The 21,188-nt window shown below is 35.9% G+C and overlaps 1 protein-coding gene across 6 annotated transcripts in view; it reads right to left on the reverse strand.

Moving 5' to 3' along the window:
• Window positions 1-21,188, reverse strand: part of SLC6A6 (solute carrier family 6 member 6) — a 50,788-nt gene that overhangs the window by 10,612 nt on the left and 18,988 nt on the right. For all 6 annotated transcript variants that reach the window (XM_026678374.2, XM_026678367.2, XM_026678360.2 and 3 more), the window contains 8 exons: window positions 13,726-13,965; window positions 13,489-13,623; window positions 11,019-11,253; window positions 9,058-9,190; window positions 6,761-6,895; window positions 5,341-5,444; window positions 5,107-5,231; window positions 1,597-1,709 (listed from right to left, as the gene is read on the reverse strand). In XM_026678374.2, the coding sequence (XP_026534159.1) occupies window positions 1,597-1,709; window positions 5,107-5,231; window positions 5,341-5,444; window positions 6,761-6,895; window positions 9,058-9,190; window positions 11,019-11,253; window positions 13,489-13,623; window positions 13,726-13,954 (1,209 nt within the window). In that variant the 5' untranslated portion in view covers window positions 13,955-13,965. The remainder of the gene's footprint in view (window positions 1-1,596; window positions 1,710-5,106; window positions 5,232-5,340; window positions 5,445-6,760; window positions 6,896-9,057; window positions 9,191-11,018; window positions 11,254-13,488; window positions 13,624-13,725; window positions 13,966-21,188) is intronic.

Consider the following 21,188-nt stretch of genomic DNA (forward strand, 5'->3'; position numbering starts at 1 on the left):
CATATTCCCTTATTGTCCTTAATTAACATTTGTTTCTACAACCAATGGCCATTTGGCTTTGTATAGCTTCTTAATAATCCTTAGAAATCTGGGGTCTTAGACCTTGAGAAATTCTGACTTTCTTTTTTCTCCTGCCATGTAACTGTATCTAGCTTGGTCCTAAGCTGTTGTAGCATTCCAAAATCCAGCTTGACAGGGCTCCAAAAGCAAACAAAACATTAAGTGCTCCAATTAGCTTTAATTATTTGACACAGTGAGCCTGAACTGAAATGACTGAACATTACCAGGCAACCTTTAATTTACATAAGTACTTGGTTGCAGAACCACAGCTCTGAGAAGGTCTGAACATTCAATTTGGAAGTGATTAAAAGTCACTAACTGGCATTCAAAGATTAAGCCCCCAAGAACCATTTAGAACAAATGAAATGCTTTGCCAAATTATGAGATTAAGTAAATAACAACCAGAGGGAAAATTCTTCTAATCTCCACTCATATGAGAGGTTTTGAATTCAGTGAAGTTTCTGTCCCAGGCTAGTAGATTAATGCAACATTTTAACTATTTTCCCAAATAACAATTAGGAGCTTGTTGGCTTAAAATCTTAAGCCATTTCAAAGAAGTCTTCTCTAAAACCTTAGGACAGCTGTGTGACTTGTAATAGTCTGGAGATTATTAACAGATTTCTTTGTGTCACACAAAAAGGCCTTGAGAGGGAAAGAAAACAAGATCTCCCTTGCTCAGTCTCCCAGAAAACACAATTGCTGAAGACAGGCAAAAAAATTCAGTGTTTACACTGATTCACTTATATCAAGGCCTTTGAATTATATAGCTACAAGAAGAGTGAGTAACCTGGGGCCAGCTTCATTTTTATTCTGAGTTTTACTCCCATTCCATTGGAATTACCTAAACATTTTGAGAAGCAAATAGATGTTTATGTTGTGGAGGTAGGACCCCCAGTGTGACACTCAGGGTCCCACATCCCTGTTGGATTTGACATCTTCTGTTATCTTTTTCTAAAATTTGGATTATTTTAATTGTATTTATATGCATTAATATAGAAGGAAGGAAGGAAGGAAGGAAGGAAGGAAGGAAGGAAGGAAGGAAGGAAGGAAGGAAGGAAGGAAGGAAGGAAGGAAGGAAGGAAGGAAGGAAGGAAGGAAGGAAGGAAGGAAGGAAAATAAAGTTGCAGCTTCCATATCTTATTTCCAATGTTATTACTTGTAGCTTTAACACTTTGTTTTGAAGCTGCATCAATTGTCCCAACAAAGTGTAGAAATAAGTAAGATTTAAAAGGGGTAAATAAAGGCATAACAGCATGCTTGCTCTAAGCCAGGCCTATCAAACTGGTGGCCCGTGGGTCGGATGCGTCATGCACAGGACAAGCCCACCCCAGGTCCACAAGGGCAAAAAACTTTGTCATGATAAGAAGGCAGTTAATGAATAACATTGTCACTTTTCCTGATTAATCTTAGTAGGAAGAAAGACAAGTGATTCTTCTATGGATCAACGCTCCAAAGCAAAAAGTGTCATAACAATAATTGTATTTATGTACGGGTTTTCCTATAAAAAACCATAGACATTTATTACCACTTACTCACCTGGCTGTCCAGGCCAAGCAACAGAAGCATAACAAAGAAAAGAATAGCCCAAAAAGTTGGCAGCGGCATCATGGACACAGCTTTTGGATAAGCAATGAAGGCCAGACCTGGACCTAGAGGAATAAAGAGAAAGAAAAAGGAAGGGGGGAAAAGGGAGAGAATGTAATAAGTATTTAATTCATTTTTGAATGAAAACCTTCCCCCTCCACCGCTCCTCATAAGTTGCCTGATTCCAGTCAGATCAACCCAAACCCAACTGAGGATTCCAGAAAAGAATTTATTCTATCTGACAAAGAAGCATGCACGGTTATACCAGCTCCAATCTAAAAGGTAAATGAAAAAAAAAAAAAAAAAAAGCAGAACCCAGCACACTCCATTCAGAAAGAGAGCTTATGAACTAAATGAGATATAATTATTGCATGACTAATTGTTATTAACTTTAAAGAGAGAAAAAAAATCCTGGGCTCTTAATTCTTTCTTGGGTTAGTCATGCACAACTTTTTCCTTGGACAAAAAAACCCCAAACAGTAGTTTCTAGGATTTATGTCAGAGAAGGCCAGATCCTGAAGTGGTGTAAAACTCCAGAATTCTATTAATATCACATAATGCTGGGTTAAATATAGAAACAAAGGAAATGATGTAACAGCTTCCATTAGAAGACAGTAATGGCTTGGGAGAATATTCCAAATAGTATCCATCCTTGGTTACAATGGACTGCCAAATGACATTAGTAAATTCTTTCAATACAGCAATAATAAACCCATTGCAGATATCTAACATAGTCAGTGAGTATTATTTGCTTAGGATTCAAAGCAACAAATACTATCTGAAGATCTGTCCTTCAAGTAAGATTATCAACAGCAAAGTCAATAGTATTTTTTTATTGCATTCTCTGTGGATTATTCAATAAAAACCCCAAACAGCCACAATTCTATAATAGTTATATGAGATAATTATCATTTTATATTGGGCCGCTTTAATTCAGGTACAATAAAGAGTTGAAATATGCTTGTATTTATTTAAAACTGATACCTTGACCATGATGGGAAAATACTGCACCAATAATTTTCATGCAAGCTTTTTGTTTAAATTAGACTAAGATATTTCTGTTTATTGTTCTTTTGCTATTCTTCCATATTTTAAACTGGAAAGTATGCCCTATGAATTAGTACCTGGCCACTCACCAGGCATGCTTTTGCCATCTTCTATTTATCATTCAGTTTAACAAAATATATATTTAGAAAGATGCAAATATATGCTAAAAACCTACTTCACAGAATATATTAACTGCACTTTCCTCATTTAAATTAATAAGTATTTAATTACACCTACGCCATTGATTCTAATAGAGATTCAATTCACTTTCTTTAGATTGAAGTTTTGGGGCCCTATCCTTGCATTATGCATTGTTAAGGTAATCATAAATATTCTGCTGGATGAAAGATCACATATGGTCGTTATTTTCTTCTGTGATCCAACAAATATTCTGTTTGACAAAACCTTTTCCATCTATACATCTATGGATATATCTTAGAGACAATGTACCCCGGATTCATAACTAAGATGGCCCCATTCTCACATAAGGTCCATGTTATTCAATTTTATTGTTCACTTATTTATTCTACAGTGTATTAATTCTTTCATTAAGCTGTTTTAGTTAAAATCCTAACACTAAGTTCCATTGAAATGAATGATCTCATTTAACATAGTCATCAATAAAGCCTTGCTACCTCTTCATAGAAATTATGTTCAGTGGGATGGTTGAATAAGGCATGCAAAATTTCAGAAACAAAGGCTGCCATTCCAGAGGCACAGAGTAATCCTATATGCATGCTTACTCAGAATTAAGTCTTACTGTGTCCAGCATGGCTTAGTCCCGGGTTAGACTGCACAAGACTGCTGCCTTAAGAATGTGTAAACTAACTGAAATCAATAGAGTTAAGTAAACCTAGCTTTGTAGTGTATTCAAGATTAAAGTACATTAACAGCCACAGCAGCTCCCACATTTTCCAGGATTGAATATCAGAGGCGTGCACGCTCTGGACTTTTGTCCCAGCACATGCACACCACCTCTTTATTATTCATAAAAGCAGCCTGACTTTTGTGCCAGCTTGGGGGGAAAACATGAAGAGGCATTCCCTTCCTTTTAATGAAGCAGCTTGTCTTAGCAGCATCTTTCTACAGGGTCATGAAGAAGCCTGAGAAAGGTCAGGCAGCTTTAAGGTAGAGCAGAGAAGTATTGTGCTAGGCCTGCAGCATTTTCAAAGCACAAAGAGCCTTAAGAAATATATATATAATTACAGCAAAAATACAAATTTGAAATTAAGCATATAATTCTTACTGCCATTCCTTATCACCAATGGCATGGCACAGGAAGACAAACCAATTTGTTACATAACACAACATGGAGTTGCTTTCCGCACAGTACCTGCCTGAAACTTTTTTTCTGCCAGTTTAGCTGTACATTACATTAGATACAGCCTTTTAATGGGTGATTCACATGTATACCTTTTTAAGCAATTAAGACTCTTCCAGATCTGTATCAGGTAGACAAATAAAATGCATAACTTGGGCAGTAACCATGATGGCCAATAAAAACCTCTCCAATTCGGAAAGACACTTTTTTTTTTACCAGTTGCTGTACTCCTGTGCCTGAATTGCTGTTAAAGAGTCTTAGCACTACAGATTTCAGTAGATTGTATAGACTTGTAATAAATTGAGCATCTGGTCCAGCATGTCTTAATGTCAACTGTGCAAGTGCTTTAGGGAAGTCCAAAAAAATTTGCATGCTTTGTTCAAAAGAAATAAGTGGGGGCCTATCCTTTCAGATTACAGAAAGCTTAACTTTAAAATGCTTTACAAACACAATCAGAAGAATATATATCTATCTATCCCTGTATGACTTCCACATCTGGAAATATGCATGGCACATTGCCTTAGGCACATAGATACAGTAGTGTAACTAGGGAAGATGGATTGGCTAATCTAACTTCACATACTGGAAGTCCAGGCGAGGAGTGACAGGGAAGAATATCTTTTCCCTCTCATCCACTTTTTTTTGAACCACTTTGTTACAAACTTCATCAATTCCATCAATGTTTTGTTTAAAAATATACAAGCTGCACTTCCAAAAGCCACAACTCAGATTTTCTAGCATAGTTTCAAATAAGATGGTGGGTCCATGGATATTGTAGAACGATGTCTATTAGAGATTTCATTGAAGCTAAGGCAGAGTAAGCCCCAAAGGGTCACCTTTTGATATAGTATTTACATTTCCTGTAATTCTGATTTAGTTCTGAGCATTCAAGTCCGTATCGTATTTCAGCACATTTTTTTTTAAAGTGCATTTCAAACTGTACTACTCAGTGAAATAAATCATTACTTGGTTTGGTGAAATACCTTTTATTTTTAAATCTTTCTCCTTTGAGTTTTGGGATGATTTAGCTTGTCGAACTTTGCTCACACACTGGATGGCAGTGCCCACCATCACTGCCACCAATACCATCGTACCTGACTCTGCCACATCAGCAATGTCCACCCCTTGCTCTTGTGCCATGAAGCCCAGGACGGAAAAAATTGCGAAGCCAGACACAAAACTGGTACCACTGTTCAGGCATCCCAGCAGCAAACAGTCCCTATGTCACACATATGTCATGGAGGAAATTAATTAAAGGAAAATTTGAACCCATGGTTCCTTACACATCAATTAGCTAACAGACTAATCCCCTTTGGTAGGAAACTTGCCTGTAACAGTTGTATTTGTATTTGTTGTAGCTCCCCAATGAAGTCATTGCGCCCAAGCAGATTGCATAGGAGAAGAAGATCTGTGTGCCAGCATCTATCCAGACCTAAGGAAATACATGAAAAACAACAAACTCAGAAGATGGTGCTTGGTATCAGTTTTAGCTATTAGCTATCGAATCTTTTCTCTCTCTTGAAAATAACATTATCATAACAGTAATGCTTCAAAAAGACCAGCAGTTGCTAAAAACATAAACATGTTGCATTGATCAAAGTTAATTGTATTACATATGGCATATTACAACATTATTGTATGAAAATGAACTTAAAGCAGAAACAGTTTGAACAACAGCATAGGTTTATATACACAAATAAAAAGTTTCACATTTGCAGTCAAAAAACAGAAATAGAAGAACATTTACTAAAAAACAAAAATTAAATTTGAAAACAGTTTTCATGGACTCCATATTTTTAAAGGGATTATATTATATTCATCCCAACCTTGGTATTTTTTCTTATTGCAGCCTTGTAGAATCAGATATTCTAATCTAAGTAGGCTGATACAGAATTGCCCCAAGCCTTTAAAAGGAAGAATGGCAGCAGCTTTTTACGAACCCTTGCGGTTCTTACATAACTTTAAGCATGCTGCAAAAGCACTAGAGATGGATAGTACCCAATGGCATTTCCATTTGCCTTATAGCATTTAGGCTGCTCTGCATCCTTAAATCTGATTCTGCTTGTTTCATACTTTCATTTTTTTCCCCTTTTGAATAGACAGGTTTGCATTTCCCCAAGTTTAGGAAATAGATCTTGTAGCTGTCTACAACACATTCTAACATGCAATCTGTAAGGAGTTGAAAAGGTTCATACATAGTAAAACAAAAGCAATCAATCTGGGTTCCTGTACATTAGAAGGAAAAATGTTTTCCAAGCATTTATAAGAAAGAGCAAGTGGGATATTGTTAAAATTCTTTCCCACTGTAGTTATGATATGGCCTTTAGCTACCCTCCCACGGAACGTCCCTGTAAGTGGACAGTTACGAATACTCACAAGAGCTTCTTACCGTTCCTTCTGCTGCTCCACGAATTTAACTAAAGACTGAAGCAAATTATTTCCCTTACCTTGTCCACAGACTAATACCAACAAAAAAGCTGAGATGCTATATTTGGATAGAGTCTACAAGCCTCAGAATCCTTTTGATACAAAAAGATATACACACATGGAAAATACATTAACATGTTAATAATAGCTTTTTTTCGACAAGATAAAATGGAAAACTGAACCACAGTAGAAAGCTTCAGTTAAGTATAGATCGGTTAAACAATCAGTAAATCTGCAGCATGAACCCACTGCCCTCCATGCATTTTGTTCCAGAGTATACAGGGAAGAAATTATCACTATCTCCTATTTTTAGCAACTCACAATTGGATCGGACAGACGAGTGATATTCGGGTAAAGGTAGAATTTGATGCCCTCTGCAGCTCCAGGTAAAGTGACACCACGGATTAAGAGTACAAAAAGCATGATGAATGGAAATGTTGCTGTTATGTATACAACCTGGTAATGAAAGGTAAAATAGAAAAAATAGAAAAAACTCTTATTTGTAAAAATATGAAATTTAAGTTTATAGTTGTGTCATATTATTGTTGTAGTTATACAGAACTGAAGGTTGAAATAGAACCACGACAAATAAGAATTCACTACTGACTCACTTACAATAGGATAGCTACTAAGAGTTACTATAGGAAGAGCTGAAGGACCTAGTTTTTTGGGGTGGGTGGGTGGGGGCGGAATCTGAATTGATGGCACGTAATTGAAATCAGAACTGAGACGTGGCTGTCAATTATATTTAGATTTATAGGAAACTCTTTCAATGGCATCATTCACTGAGAAATGTCATGATATAATGTCACATTTACCTTCTTGGTCTATCCAAGAAGAATCCCACCAGTTGGCACTTTTGTGTCTTCCTGACTATAGTGCAAAATGTTAACTGCAAAGAGGCTTTGGAAATCTTCATTAACCTTACAATTTCAAGTTAATTTCAAACTGGGTTTTTAAAACGAATGTCCTTTATTCTTTAAATAAGATCATATGATACCATTTGGTAATTACACCTGTGCTATTCAGTTTAATATACCTCTGTTTCATGGAATTGGTTTAGCCAAATAAAAGCTCTTGAGGTTTGTCTCCTTGCCTCTTAAGTAAACCTCAGGTGATTAACAGGAAGATACTAATGCCTGCTGAACCTAACAAGTCCAGCAGACAGTTTGATCTCTAAATTCAACATGTTTCACTTCATTATCATTTTCATTTTTTTGTTTTGAAATATTATAGGAATTACATTTGTAAGCATGTAAACAGATCATCCTGATTTTTAAAAGAAAACTGTCACTTAATCTTATTTTTATAAATTAAAAGTAATCCAGAGTCACCTTATAGGGGAGATGGGCAGCATAAAATCAACAAATGAATAAATAAATCTTATTTTATTTTATTTTTCCTCCCCACTTTTAACATATAGAGTAGAGTTAGGTAAATCACCATAGGCTATAGATATGGTGGTAAATGGTAGTCATAGTAACCAATGAAGCTTCTTAAAATGTCTTCTTCTTTCTCAAGGAAAAAAACAGTGCAGCTGCCATTTGAAAAAACACCTTTGAGACAACTATGACCTAGGGGGGGGGGGGGGGGGGGGGGGGGGGGGGGGAGGGTGTTGTTGAAACTTTTAATAAAACTTGTTTTAAAAAAAAAAAGAATCTCTACAGACATTCAATGGTAATCACATTTCTTTCACCTTTTCTCTATTTTTGGATGTCTGATGTTTTGAATGCGAACTAATCAGAAATACAATTCTATACATATCTACTATGAAGTAAGATGAACTGAGGCTTGTACTCAAGAAAAAAATTACATTCATTATATTAGTAAATTCTATTGCCAAGCTAATCCATTTAAATACAGGGATTACTGCTTAAACGTAAGATAAACATTTTTAGCAGGTATCTTTATGAAATGTTAGGATCCATGCTTAAATTAAGAGAACATATTAAAGCATTATTGTGAAAGATCCTGATTATTATGTATCACATTCTTGTGCAATTTAACTAGATTTTTGGACTTCATTCTTTTACATATTTTTAGGATGAAAAGAGACCTACCGGTAGCTATTAACTAATTACCATTTGGTAATGTTTTCTCTTGGAAAAGTACTATTATCCTCTTAATAAATGATTATAAAAGATGGTCTTTTAGAATAAAAGCAGGGTTACTTTTTGTGAGATGGGTGGCTAGACACATTCGATTAATAAATGTTAAAAAGAATGGGGGGAAATGAAAAACTAGGCTTCTTAAAAGTTCTCTGAAAATGTTATGAGCTCCTATTAGAAACTACATTCCCAATCTTTTCAATAAGTTAGTCATATGCTTGAAAAGTTGAAAAGTTTAAAATAGTTGAAACATGACCCTTGCTAAGGCAACAAGTTGTGAATTTTATGTCCCAAATTTGCTTCAGGTTTAAAATTAATTTCTGAATATCCTGCTTGGCAGCTGAAATATTTGGTTCAAAAGATACTCCTTAATGCTATAATTCTCTCAAGGTGATGATGTTTTGGAGTTACGATTACTTAAAAAAACACCATGTCAAGCCTTTAATTAAGCAAAGCTAATCTTTAGAAAAAGAAATGTTATCGCCTGGCAGAAATGCAACAGAAACTTACTTTCCCAGTTGACTTCACACCTTTCCAAATGCAAAAGAAACAAATCACCCAGACAAGGAAAAGACAAAGAGCCAGGTCCCATTTGATAATACCAGGTTCATCGATGCCTGAAGTCAAGCCCAGAACATTCCGCCTGGAGGATAAAAAATAAACATAAGACAACCAAACAATTATATCACCAAACAATTTCACAGGCTTTGTCCAAAAACTCATCTTTGATAGGCAAATATAGTCTGGTGATAGCATTGATCTCTTATTTTCATACCCAATTGCTTCTTAATATATATTTATACTTTTTAATATTGCTCTTCTCTAAGATATATGAACTTTATATACAGGTAGTCCTCAAATTATAACTATAATTAAGCCTGAATCTTAAACTAGTTTGTGTGTTGTGAAGAAACCACCGGGCTAAGTTGTGCAAAAATTTCACTGAAGAGAAGAAAAATACAAAGATGTTTAAAAAAAAAAAAAATGGCTGCTTTTGAGATCAGATTTTTCTTAGTTTTCTTTTGGTTTGCTTTGATGGATTTCTGAAGCATGTAACAAACTCGCAATATTTAATAATCCATAAATTTTAATTATGAAACTCTAAAAACTTGGATTAACTATGTGAATAGTGCAAACTTTTGTTTACTGATATTCTTCTCACTCTTACCTTTTCAATACTATGCTTACAACCAGAAATGGTAGAATGAACAACTAAGAAACTGAAGCACATAATCACGCGATATAATCCCAAGAGGACTTGATACAAATGAAGCCCCATTTGCTTATCCCTTATGACTTATGCTCAAACAAGCATGAAATTTGCAACCACCATTAGTTGTACTAAACTATAATTATTATGCCTCTGATGCATAATCAATGGCTTTATGATGATTTACATCGCTTAGCATGTAAAGGTGAGTTTTTCAATAAATCTAGCATACCTAAATTCCACTACACAAACATCAACAACATCCAGGATTATGTCATTAATAAAATGGAAGTTGCCTCCTGAATGTACAAACTTCAAGTGAGATAATAACAAATAATAGAAAGTTTTACACAGCTGGATTCACTCCCTTTAATTATAGAAGATAGTTTTGATTCCACATGGACAAAAGTCCTTTCCAGGAAATTATACTCCAATGTCTTTTCTTGCACTGTTCTTTTTCATTGGGATTAGAGTAAGGAAGCTCAATTTTGAAGGAAAAGATTCTAGATGTAGAAAGTCAATTGATTATGCAGCTTGCATAATCCAACTAGTTCACAAAATACAAATTGGCCACTTATCTGGAAAATTGATGTCCCGTCTCCTCTCTAAATTCCCTAGGCATTTTGAGTTACTTTGCTTACATAATCCAGTAAGCAACAAAAGACAACTCTGGGTCCCTAAGCTTGCCTATGTTTTGTGTAAATTTTGCCCTACTAGGGGCCATAATGTTTAAGGATTATCTAATGGTAGTATTTTCTTTGTTGGTCTGTGACTGTAATAAAGTCTAGTCTGTTCTATTTCTCATTCTGTCTTATTCTAATACAGGAGGCTTAGAAAGGAACCTTAATTATGCAGACTTCACTTTTATTTTACTGAACCTGTTCACACATTCTTGCATGATATAGAAAACATGAAAAAATATTAATCTTTAGGCTTTTTAAACATTATGTGTATGTTTGGGCATCCAAAAAGAAAAGGAGTTGTTTTAGATTCTACCAGGCTTCAGGGGGGAAAAAAAACACTCTCCTGGATATGAAATGTATTAACTTCCAAATGTTATTGAATGAAATCTTCCAACATGGCTTGCTACTAATGCGACCCACCACTGCTCCCCCTATAATTTAAGCAATGTCTAGATAGTTATACCTTGTGAACCCATACAAGATTAGGCAATACTGCATGCTTCCTAATATATTTGTGTCTCTTGCCATTTACAATCCCTGTCTCTTTGCTGTACAAAGTAACCAGGAAACTTGCTTACTCCCAAAATTCTATGACAGGAGATGAGAAGTTAGTGGAATTGAGTGACAGCCACAGTGTTCTGTTCTTCCTGAGGGTGTCTTCCACACAGTTTTCTGTATTCCATTCTTGATGACAATGAGCCCATGGCAGGGTGTACGAAAATGACTGGAATAGATAGTACAATCCCCAAGCCAGGATGACGATGTAGTATACATTCAAAAGAGACACAATCACTACGGAAGCATAACCTATTCCTGTTTTTTTTTAAAAAAAAGAAAGAAAATGTATGAGACAATTCATATCACCAAATAAACATTTTCTCTTGTTAGTTTAGAAGCTTCTATCACATATCTGAACGATTAAGGCAATAGTCTTCAATTTTTACATTGCTTAAGGAAGTCTGTGTTAGGATGGACAGTTGTAAAAAGAGACAGCATTCTTAAACCTTGAATAGGTTAGTGCTCTTATAACTGTATATTCCTTCATGGATTTAATATGGGAAGCCCCATTGCCAGCAGCACTAACAGCAATATTCTTAAGGAAAAGCTACACAGTGTGTCAGATATAAAAATAGCTGAAGATAATTCCAACAAGCAGAATGCTGCAATTTATGCATCCTTTCCCTTCCTTTCCTGAATATTTTTGCAAAATTCTCATGGCTGCTAAGAGATAAAGTTTAACTCTGTTATCAGTACATGACAACTATTCTGTTTGCTTTTTAAACACAGGTTCATTGCTAGATAAGGCCATGTAAGCTGCTATTCAAAATGTCATACAAGCAACTAATGATGTACCACCAGGAATAAGCCTTGATCTTAACCTCACATACTTGACATGATGTCCTAATAATTTGCAATGGATTTTGATTCAAGTAAGCACTGTGAGACACCAAAAGAGGAGAAAAAATCTGGTCTAAGCTACAGTCCCTTTACAAAATACCAAAATGCCAGGAACAATTTAATGATCTGTGAGTACATGAGCTCAGCAATAATTTATGCTGCCATCAGCCATGGTAACTGTTCAAATTCTTTTATCTTCCAGGGGCAAATGCCTAAATTTAGACATCTGAGGGGACAGAGAGAGAGAGAGAAAGAGACGGAGGGAGGGAGGAGAGAGAAAAGAGAAAGAAAAAGAAGGAAGAAAAAGAAAAAGAAAGAAAGAAAGAAAGAAAGAAAGAAAGAAAGAAAGAAAGAAAGAAAGAAAGAAAGAAAGAAAGAAAGAAAGAAAGAAAGAAAGAAAGAAAGAAAGAAAGAAAGAAAGAAAGGACAGAAGTTAAAAGAAGGCAATATTCTAGATTTCTATTTAAAGCCATTTGGTTGTCAATTAAACAGGAACAAAACGGAATACAAATAAATAATTCAATATGTTAATACTGTTATAATGATGTTAATGAAATACTTAAATATACAGAAAGGTCATACAATATAGGGCCACTTTTTGTTGTGGGGGGAAACGCTACCTGTTAAATTGCATTATTATTCTGCTTTTGAGGAAATTTATATTCCTTTCAGAATGACTTTAGATTTTTATTTAAAGTGTTTTATTTTTTATTTAAAGTGTCAAGCAGGCTTTGTCCTTGGACCAATTGTTCTACCATACCACTACTCTGTTTCACCCTGAAACGCATGAGACAGCTTTTCACATGGATAGAAGGAAATGAATGGGTAAAGTTTCAGATAAATCCCCTTCTTCGCTATTAAAAACCAAAGCTTCTCTGTTTTGCATAGCACGCCATCTACTCACACCCTTTCTCTGTAAACCTACCACTCTAACAGAACCTCCTAGCACAGGGGTCGCCAACCTTTTGGACCTCAGGGACCACCAAACTCACAATTTTAAATCCCCTGGGAAAATCCCCCCAAAATCTGCAGGAAAATTCCCACCCCATTTTCCTACCAATCGATCATCCTTTATTTGGGATCGCAGGATACTGTCTCCAGCTCTGCTCTCAGGGAGACTTTGGCTTCATGCAAGGAAAGCACCAGAAGTCTTTCTTTCTCTCCCCCAAACTCCACCAGAAATGAGTCTTTGCTGGTGCAGCCTCTTGGAGCAGGATTCCTTGCAGGGTCCCAAAAACTCATTTCTGGCAGAGTTTGGGGGAGAGAAAGAAAGACTTTTGCTGTTTTCCTTGCGTGCAGCCAAAAGCAGAAGAAGAAAGAAATGGAAAGAAGCAGTCTGGTGGCCAGGCCAGGTGCCTGGGGTGAATGGGGCAAGTTCCCCACTTCTGCCCTTTCCCCGCTCCCCTCACTACCTCATGTTGTTTGCAATGCAAGCAATGCAAGCCTTGTGTTCCCACAGGCCATGTGGGCAGCGCAGCCTTGTGTTCCCGCACAGCCTGGATTAATTGCTTTGGGTGGTACTTTGGGGGTGACATTTCTCTGCGGACCACCAAAATTTTCTCGCAGACCACCAGTGGTCCCCGGCCCACTGGTTGGCAACCACTGTCCTAGCACACTATGAATTAAGGAAGAAGTAGATAAATAACACACCAGAGAAAATAGGGCAGATCTTTTCCCAGCAGGTAATTCCTCCTTCAGAGGTATATTGTCCTAGGGCCACTTCCAGGAAGAATACAGGAAGACCTCCCCCAAACAGAAAAATGAAATAAGGTATGAGAAATGCACCTGTAGAGGGGAAAAACAGAAGGGTGATTAGGACGATTTTATGAGTTAGTAAAACAACCATTCAGACCAGTAACTAATTATGAGCACAATAAGGATACTCACCTCCGCCATTTTTATAGCAGAGATATGGAAATCGCCAAACATTGCCTAATCCAATAAACCCTCCAGCTACGGACAACAAAAAATCAATCTTGCTGGCCCATTTTTCCCGTTGTGGTGGCTTTCCCTCCGCCTCATCCTCAGGCCGTGTCCCAGGGCTCTTGCCAGGGGAAGGTTTAAGGATATCCTTGTGAAAATCTTTCAAACACTGCAGCTTCTCCTTTGTTGCCATGGTTTTGTTTTCTAGAAAGATCAAAATTACAATATAAGATATATAAACTGATTTACTTAACAGACCTTGCTCAACAGGTCCATCTGCTTATGCAATATATGTTGGCAAGCACTTATGCAAAGTCAGTAACTAAGCCAAGGTTCCCACAAAATCAATACGTGCGCAAGAGAGATGCAACTAATGATTAGTAATATATGAATCTGCAAACTTGAAAGCATGGAACAACAATGTCTCTCTACTTTAACAGGTACAAGGAAACTTTTCCTAATATGAGGTTAGCATGGCAGGTTCCTGAACATTCTGGCTAGGCAGTCATTACATCCTACATTCACTGTGCTAAAGGAAGTGTTAATTTATGGTATTATGATGGCACTTTATTTGCAGAAACTGAAATCAGAAGTAAGCCTCGTCTTTTCTAGAAAGGAACATGGAAGCTATCTGTGAAAGCTAAGCAGTTCATGGCCTAGGACTGCTAGGAATTACACTTTCAACATCCAACAAACTGCTTGAGCAGTTTTATGGTAATATTAGTATATTAGTGTAATTCATAAGGTAAAGTTGCTCATTGTAAAAAATCTCCCACAATTACATTATTTCTTTCTTTTCACTGTCTCAGTAGTTTGTTACTTGCCTGAAATTATATTTTTCAAAAGAAAATCATACTTTAAAGATTTCCCAGCAGAATGGCTTTAAATAAGCTTTTGTCAAATATAATGGATAATCCTAGTAATATAAATATAAAATAGCAATTCAGCCACCTGTCGTGTTTATCCTGGGCCTGTTTATCTAGTCCCACATAAATAAGACTTTCTGAATTCTGAGTTAGAGTTATTCCATCATTCCTTTAGCATTTCATCTAAATTGTTTTTAAAAGATTGGCGTTCCTCTGATCCACAATAAAATTGCATTCATTCCTGTAGCAATGGTTATTAATTAATGACATTTCAATGAGAAGACTTGCTTCATACCAAAACTAAAATACACTGAACTTTCAGAAATAATCCTAGTTTATAAACACTGTCTTCAATTTAATATATTTATAATTGATAATATAATATCATTCATTTAAAAACAATTTTCAAGGTATTTTCCAAGGTAAACAGATTTCAAGGTAAGATTTTCTGTACTAATGAGCCCCATGTGAAACATTAGTGTGAGATATATGCTATTTGGTTTGAACTGCAGAAAAATATGCAAAAATGTTTTTGACAGCTCCTTTCTATAAATACACTCTTTCACATTTGAAGGCACAAGAGTTAATCCACTCTCACCATTTGTGTGAAATTGGTTTGCATTTAGCACAAAAATATTCTGCAAATATATATATACACAAGTAGTCTTTGACTTACAATTACAATTGGGACTGGAACTACACATGATAGAATGCTGGAGGGGGAAAGGGTTTAAAGTCTTTTAAAACAGAACATTTTATTTTAATTAAGTAATATAATTTAACAGAGTAATCCATTAATATAAAAAATAAAAACCATTAAAATAGAACATTTAAACCTAATCCTAATTTAAAAAAGAAATTGCCTTGCTCAAAGCCAGTGCTTAAAGTAGTAATACTTTAAGCCTTTTTATCTTTCACAGTGTTTCATTAGTAAAAATACCTTTCATTTTTATCTGACTTATGGAAACTAGGAAAATTATTTGATTTATTGTATATGTCACTGCAAAAGCATAGTTTTCATTGTTGTACTGGATGTCTGGATTTAATTTTATGCTTTCTGAGTAGTAAACATATCTAGCTATCATGGTAGAGGTTTGAAAATATGGCTGACATTAACTTGGCAAGAAATTTGCAACTAGAACTCCGTTGTCGGATATATATGCATCAGTGTACAATGTAAATGAAAAATTTTACATGAACTACAAATCAAGTTAAATTGGTGAGTAAACAAATCTGTTAAATGTATCTCTGAACATTTAATTGATATTTTAAAAATATTGTTAACAACCAACTGGAAATTTCTTAAACTCAAGATGTCTTTCATGATGAAATTATCTAAATAATATTTGGTTTTTCCTGAGTGTATCTGGATAGAAAATATATAAAAGAATGGAAAATGTCAGATAACAGTAAAACAAGTTACAGTCAATTTGTCTCAAATATTTGATTCAATAAAGTCATTATGATGGTATAAAAGAGAATGCTAAACAGGTATATTAAAGAACATTTGTAATTGTGTTCATACACCATGCTTAACCAGCTCTATCAAAATCCTAGCGGGTGTTTTTGCTTCACATGTTAGGCTTGACTAATTTTAAATTTCTTTTGGTATTTTTCTCTTTTCGGTGGCTTAGTGCGTTGCACAAATTCCCATTTAATTAGCTTAGAATTCAACATATTGCGTAATCCTCAGAATTAGTAATTCACGAAATGTGTTGAATTAAGAGGGTCAAAAGGTAATATTCATTATAGGAACAGCAGTGGCAGTGAAGAACAATTATTATTTATTTATTTGTTATCCTTGAGAAAGATCACCAGGCCAAATCTTCATCTCCACTTAGCCACCATAAACATGGATAGCTAATGTTTCTGATCAGGAAAGAGAGGAAATTTGAAAAAAAACAAAAACAGAATAGGGGACATTTCATATAAATTTTGGGCATATCAGCAAACCTCTTTTTATAAGCCCAATCGTTTATTTCCCATTCTTAGCTATTTCATCTACCTGCACACCAACTGGGATGCAATTCTCCCAGTAGCACTCTTTCCATCCATGAATTCTCAATAATTTACAGCACGGGTGTCAAACTCGCAGATCACATTGCCGGTCACATGATGATTCATGACATTTTTTTCCCATTTGTAGAGCTGGGGTGGGTAAGGCCCATCAATTGGACACCCCTGATTTACAGAAACTTGGGAAATTATTATTATTATTTTTTTACATTTCAGTGAGGTTTAGAACAGGCAGTAGCATCTACCAGATCCCATAACTAAGGGTAACATTAGGTTTTTCCATTATCCGTGCAAAGAAAGGGACTGGAAATTCTATCTTACTGGGGCAAAATCAGGATGTATGCTAACGTGCAGAGTTATATTTTTCTTGACTGCTAACTGGCGTTGAATCAACCCTTCCTCTGCCTATTGCATAGCCGGATATTTATGCAGACTCTTTTCTGCCCCTAAGTGGACTCTGAAATGAACATTTAATAGGAGACATGTGTAAAAAGCTTGTTAGTGAGCCATGCCAACATTTTCCTGTCTACTTCTTGGGAATGAGAGCAAGCTGGAAAAGGAGGAGATTTGTGATTAATAAACGCAGAACAATATAGCTATTGTAAATTAATCAGGTTAGTTAAGTAAAATTGAGATTGCCTGAATCCTTTCTGACTCCTGAATAACACAGAAGAGGTTAGCCAAATGTTAATAGCTTCTTTTATAAAGGAACATATTATTTCAGATGTCACGAAATGGAAGGACTGCTTAAAAACTGAACACAGTTAATTTGAGATACTTATGTGATGTCTTCATTTAACTAAAGAAAAATTTGAGTTTTAAAAGACTCCCAATTTTTAAATCTCCACTTTTAAAAAAAATATATATATTGATTTTCTAGTTAAGGATCCTGATAATGCCTAAATGGTTTATAGTGAATATGTATTATAATTTTAGGTTATTTTCATATTGGCTTACTAAATCTCTATTGCACTTATATTTTAAATTTTATTTTATTCTATGACCCAGACATGGTGACTACCTACTGAAGGAAATGCCAAGGAAGATAAAAAGGGTACTAGAGAAGATTGAAAAGAATTCTGAAATAAATAAATAAATAAGTATGTATGTATGTATGTATGTATGTCTAGGTGTGTTCGGGTCTTTTCCCATGTAAGATTAAAAGTATCTTGGCAATTTTGGCGAGGTCCCACTCGCCATCCTCAGGCTGGTGCTTCGGCCGTGCAGTGCCAGTGCAAGCACGGCCGAAAGCACCAGCCTGAGGATGGCGAGTGGGACCTCGCTGAAACGTCGACCGAACACACCTAGACCTACATACCTGTACCCGTGAAAATCTATGAGAAAATATATATATATATATATATATATATATATATATATATATATATATATATATGTATGTGTGTGTGTGTGTGTGTGTGTGTGTGTGTGTACGTATACATACATACATACATACATACATAAATAAACAGTGTTCAACAAAGGGCATTGTGCTGACCCATTCACATGATTTGCATTTGATTTCCTGCAATTTTATTTTACTGATTAAAATTATAATTACTTTTTATAGATAAGAATCAACAATCTGATGTGAAGTTGGAAGGCATTTTGCAAATATGAACTACAGCTATTTTATCAGTTAATAAGCAGCAACTCACATTCTTGAATAATAAAATAACTGAATAGTTCCACTCCTGAAAAACATGCCAATTTCTAGGAGACATATATCTGCCTTCCCTTCAAAAAACAAGAGCTTGGCTCAAATATTTAAGATAGTTTAACAATGAGCCAAAGCTGCTATTTATAGCAAGAAGCAATATGAATGCAGCCAAAGGAAAGTTCGTTCCAATTTTTTTTTTAAATGTCTAGGCCATACATGAATGCTATTTATTGATGATGATCCAAATCAGTTGCATCAAATTCACAATCACTAACCAAGTTGGTCGATTATGTTACATTGATGAAACTATTACATTTTACTATTGGGTCTTTGGCTTCCCAGACACAACTTTATTAACAAGGTATTGTCTTTATTGGCAAATGTTTTTTGTAATAGGTCACTATTTCTATTTATAAACCATTCCTTAAGTATCCTTCAGTAAACTATCAATTATGATGAGGACAAGAAGTTTTGCTCAATTTTATTTTCCAGATATTACCTCAGCTGATTCCAAGCTATTTTCACAAAATTAAAAGAAGTCAATAAGACTGTGTGACCAGTCCAGGAGACTGGCTTTAAACATCTAAAGAACATGGTAACTTCATATTCTGAACAGTGGATTTAAAAAGATGCCTCAAAACACCTTCTTCTAGGTCAGGGGTGTCAAATTCAAGGCCTGCGGGCTGAGTTCAGCATGTGGGGTGTTGGGGGTATTTAGAGTTGGCCCGCAGGGCTGCCAGTGGAAACAGAGCTCGGCTCTCTTAGACTCCATTTTCAGCTGCAACAGCCTCCTGCAGCTCTCTGCCAGCGAAAATGGAACTGGGGAACCCATCACAGCTGAAAATGGAGCCCAGGCAGGCCACACGCGGCCTCTCTGAGCTCCGTTTTCATTGATAGAGGATTGCAGGAGGCCATCGTGGCCAAAAAACTGTGCCTTGATGAGTGACATCGAGCTGGCTAAGCCTACCCCAGGCTCCCTCCCTGAGATCAAACACAGCTCTGATACTCAATGAAATCGAGTTTGACACCCCTGCCCTAAGTAGTTTACAAAATGCTAGAATCCATGTGTAGAAAACCTATATCTTCCTCTTTATATAATATTTCAAATTCCTTTCAAAGAATCTCAATCTAATGAATGTTTTTAAATTTCATAAGAAATACTACTATATATTTGAATTAGTTTGCTTCTATTTTCTAAGCATTAGAAATATTATTGTTAATGAGAATTAACTAAAAACTGATGGGGGATCACAATCAATCCTTGAGATTCTGACTTGAACCTGGAAGGATACACTTTGGTTTTTCTTGTTGTTATTGTTGTTTTACTGTAGAGATAAGCATCTTAGATATTATAGTGTAGAAAGTGGATCCTGCCATAGTGCAGGAATAACGCTAAGAAGAAGAAAATATTATAGTTTAGCAATACATGAAGAGATTCCTGCATATTTGTCTCCATCTTATCCTCCTACCCTTTTCTCGTCTGACATGATCACAAAGAGAATGAAATTTTTTTACTTCTATTTCAGTTTATCATGACATTGAGGACATAAAACTGTGGTTATTTTTAAATGTAACTTACAAAAGAAGACAATGTCTTAGATCACTTTTGGATAAAATTTCAAACTATACCTAAAAATATGTTTATGGGTATGAGAATTATTCCTATAAACTTACACAACAAAACCACTTGTGAAAGAACAAGTAGAAGCTGCAATACTACTAGAACTGATGTGTCAAACTGGATTTCTTCAAGGGCCGGATCAGCATTGTACTTGTCCTCCGTGGGCCAGCGGGCTGGGGAGGGGAGATGGGACAGAAAGCAGATGGGATGGATGCCTCCTGCAACACTCTGCCAGACAAAACAGGGTGTGGGAGGAGCGCATGCCACCCACCCCCCATGCTCCATTTTTGACCTGACCTCCTGCAACACTCTGCCAGCCAAAACGGGGCAGGCACAGCCCCCTGTGCTCCATTTTGGGCCTGGTCGTCCTCCTGCAGCACTCTTGCCAGCCAAAATGGGGTGTGGAGGAGCTGTTTTGGCTGCCAGAGGCACCACAGGCCAGCCCTTTATTATTTTCAGGCTGGCCCTATGGGCCAGATCTAATCACCCCATGGATCAGGTCTGACCCGCAGACCTTGAGTTTGACACTACTATACTAGAGGATTCATTCATATGTGATTGTCTGAATAGAGTCACTGTTCCAATAAAAGAGAATATTTGTAGCTCAGGGTTGAACTGTAAAGGCTTTGGTGCTCTCATAGCTTCGTTGTTTGCTTGCAGACATTTTGTTACCTTACTAAGTAACATCATCAGTGCTGCTTAGCTAGTATTTCCTAAAACAGCTATCTACAGGTGAGTTCTTATTTATTTATTTAGTCAAATGCTTAAAATATAATAGAAATAATAATAAACATAAGTTTAAATACATGAAATAGGAACTAATAATTGAGGACAATAGGACAGGGACAGTAGGCACAATTGTACACAGCCACTGTTAAATGTACAAGAATCACTGTAAGAATGATGGCTCTGTTAAATACAACTGTCAGTTCTTAAATGACCACAGACTGTCTTCAGTCTTCAGTTAACAATCCCTGGAGTGAGCTTACTAAACGTAATGACTGACAATTATTCATACTTACACACTACTTTTAAATTACATCGTTATTCCCGATACAAAATGGTGAAGTGTCAACTCTATACTGCAGCACAAATTCTCAGACAGCAATCTAAAAACAAACTCTCAAATTATCCTTTCTACAAATATTAAGTTTGAAACACTAAAATAATTTAAAAAACCAAAACCACCTATAAATAGGAATGAGATAGGAATAAGTACAACTTCCCAACTTGAATATTGTGTCCAGGCCAATTCCAAATCTAA

This window comes from Notechis scutatus, chromosome 2, assembly GCF_049901735.1.
Source record: "Notechis scutatus isolate UNSWTSFEM ecotype Mainland chromosome 2, rNotScu1.2, whole genome shotgun sequence".
Taxonomy (NCBI): domain Eukaryota; kingdom Metazoa; phylum Chordata; class Lepidosauria; order Squamata; family Elapidae; genus Notechis; species Notechis scutatus.